The 2,533-nt window shown below is 30.9% G+C and overlaps 1 protein-coding gene across 2 annotated transcripts in view; it reads right to left on the bottom strand.

Moving 5' to 3' along the window:
- Positions 1-2,533, bottom strand: part of LOC106873342 (calpain-2 catalytic subunit) — a 130,237-nt gene that overhangs the window by 97,445 nt on the left and 30,259 nt on the right. The window contains exon 1 of one of the 2 annotated variants that reach the window (XM_052977708.1): positions 1,203-1,411. The exons of the other annotated variant lie outside the window; for it this stretch is intronic. Within the exon in view, the coding sequence (XP_052833668.1) occupies positions 1,203-1,205 (3 nt within the window). The 5' untranslated portion in view covers positions 1,206-1,411. Of the gene's footprint in view, positions 1-1,202; positions 1,412-2,533 lie in introns of those variants that run through there. 2 annotated transcript variants of the gene reach the window in all.

The following is a 2,533-nucleotide window of genomic DNA, read 5'->3' as shown; positions in this document are numbered from 1 at the left end:
GTGTAAGTGTGTGTGAGTGTGAGTGAGAGAGGGAGAAGGAGAGAGAGAAAGAAAGAAAGAGAGATAACTAGCATGTGTGTGTAAGGGAGGGAGGGAGAGAGAGAGAGAGAAGGTATGTTTTTCTTCTTCCTTTTTCCTTACCCCAGCCACTGTTGCCAACTTCAAAAGAAATCACTCTCTCTCTCTCCATCTCTCTCTCGTCCCACTTCCCGAACCCAACACCTTTTACGGAAATTGCCGAATTCATAAATAAAATAACGAAGTAATTATTTTCTCTCTCTTCACATTCTTCAACTTGTTAATGAAATTTATTTCTGCAATTATGAAACAGTCTATTTTAATAATTTTTATAGCGATTTTAAAGAACACGAACTTATTTATCTTCAACATACATGCACGCATAAAATATCCATTTAATGTTTCCGAGTGTATATTTCTCGCTATCACGTTTCTGTAGCTGTAGTCCGGATTTATGTCTAATGACAACAACTTATAAGTAAGTTAGAAGTGACGGGTTTAATCAATATAGATTCCAACTTCGAAAGTAAAATGTCTTTTTCAATATACAGGGTGTCCACAAAGTTTGGGTACACGGAGTAAATAAAAATCATAACATAAACAATTAAATATAAGAAATAATAATTTCTTGAAGTATGTGTTAATCCCCATGTACCCAGACTTTGTGGACACCCTGTATTTCGAAATAGGAAACATTTAAAAGTAGTGTTACACAAACAATGCGGCTACAAAAAGTGGTGACCTCCCGACGTGACCTCGGACGTAAAACCACCACATCGTAAAAGTATTGACACTTGGGGTAAATATAGAAAAGTTTCAATGGAAAATCGATGACAGTTTCATTAGACAAACAATTTAATGAACAGAAATATTTGATATTAAAAGTTGAAGGGAAAAGAAGGTCGAAGAAATAAACAATAATAGTTATAAGAAGTTTAACTGCACTTTCTAGCAAATTAAAATTATAAGAGCAAAATTTTCTTGTTTGAAAATTATAAAACATTCGAATGGAAGAAAATATTGAAGAGTTTGAAATGTCTTATTTTGATAGAAGATATATATGATAGTTTCTTTGACAGTTTTGTCTCCAGCTTGGATGGGAGACACCCTTGGTTTGTTTAATTAGAAACAAGTTTTACAGCAAACAGAAGCACAAAAGTATAACATAATGTTAAGTAACTTACCATCACCTCTGAGTAATGAAATTAGTAAATCCGACTGAACCATCTTCATATTCTTCCGTAGAGGAAGACAAACTAAAGACGACTTCCAATTCAAAGCAAAAAGAATTTGTTAAGCTGTTCAGTAACGAACGTACGTCGTCACATTGTCGCCTTTTATGAATTGCTACAACTTTATAGATGGGAAAACCTAACCCAAGGTTGTCCCATAAACCCGGCCTTCCTCGTTTTTAATATACGTGTGTGTGCGCGTGCGTGTGTATTTATATGGATGTGTGTGTATTTATATGGATGTGTGTGTATGCATATGGATGTGTGTGTATGCATATAATTATCTATTATTTATGTTATATATATATGTATATGGATGTATACGTATATATATATATATATACATATATATATAACATATATATATATATATATATATATGTATTATATCTGTGTGTGTGTGCACACGAGTGAACGCATGCGCCTATGTAATTATTTAATATTTATATACATGACAAGCCCACAAATTTATATAAGATGTCTTTAACAATACTAAAATATACATATGCGTGTGTATGCCTGTGTGTGTTCCTTTCAATACAATAATATGTATGCATATATGTGTGTGTGTATATATATATATATATATATATATATATATATATATATGTGTATGTATATATATATATATATATATATATATATATGTATGTATGAGTATGTGTGTATGTATATATATGCATATATACATACACGCACTTGTATATGCATGTATAGCTATAAGCACTTATATTTGTATATGCATACACATATATAGGTATATATATGTGTGTGTGTGAGTGTGTGTGTGTATATATGCATATATATATATACATGGTTTTTATGTATATAGATATATGTGTGTATGCATATGTTTGTATGTGTATATATATTTATATAAAGTTAAATTTTCTTATAAAGTATGTTTTTAAGTATGCTTCACGATGCACGGACTGTATTAAGAAGTGCTCGTCGTGTGCTGAATCGAAGGATTTGGGAAATCTTAGGAGGATTTGGGAAAGCAGAATTTTAAACACATAACGAAATAGATAGACATATCAGTCGTCCATTTGGCACTGGAACCCAACATACATGATGCAGAATTTTCACATACGACTTTTACATGTCATTTTGTTCACTGATTTATAAATTTATATCTATATCTATTTCGTTATGTGTTTAAAATTCTGCTTTGGAATTTGTATTGATTGCCTGGATGTGTTCCTCCTACAATTTCCCTTATCCTTCTATATATTTATATATACATACATACATATATATATATATATATATATATATATATA

Source organism: Octopus bimaculoides, chromosome 28 (assembly GCF_001194135.2).
Source record: "Octopus bimaculoides isolate UCB-OBI-ISO-001 chromosome 28, ASM119413v2, whole genome shotgun sequence".
Classification (NCBI taxonomy): Eukaryota; Metazoa; Mollusca; class Cephalopoda; order Octopoda; family Octopodidae; genus Octopus; species Octopus bimaculoides.
This window is presented reverse-complemented; position numbering and strand designations above follow the sequence as displayed.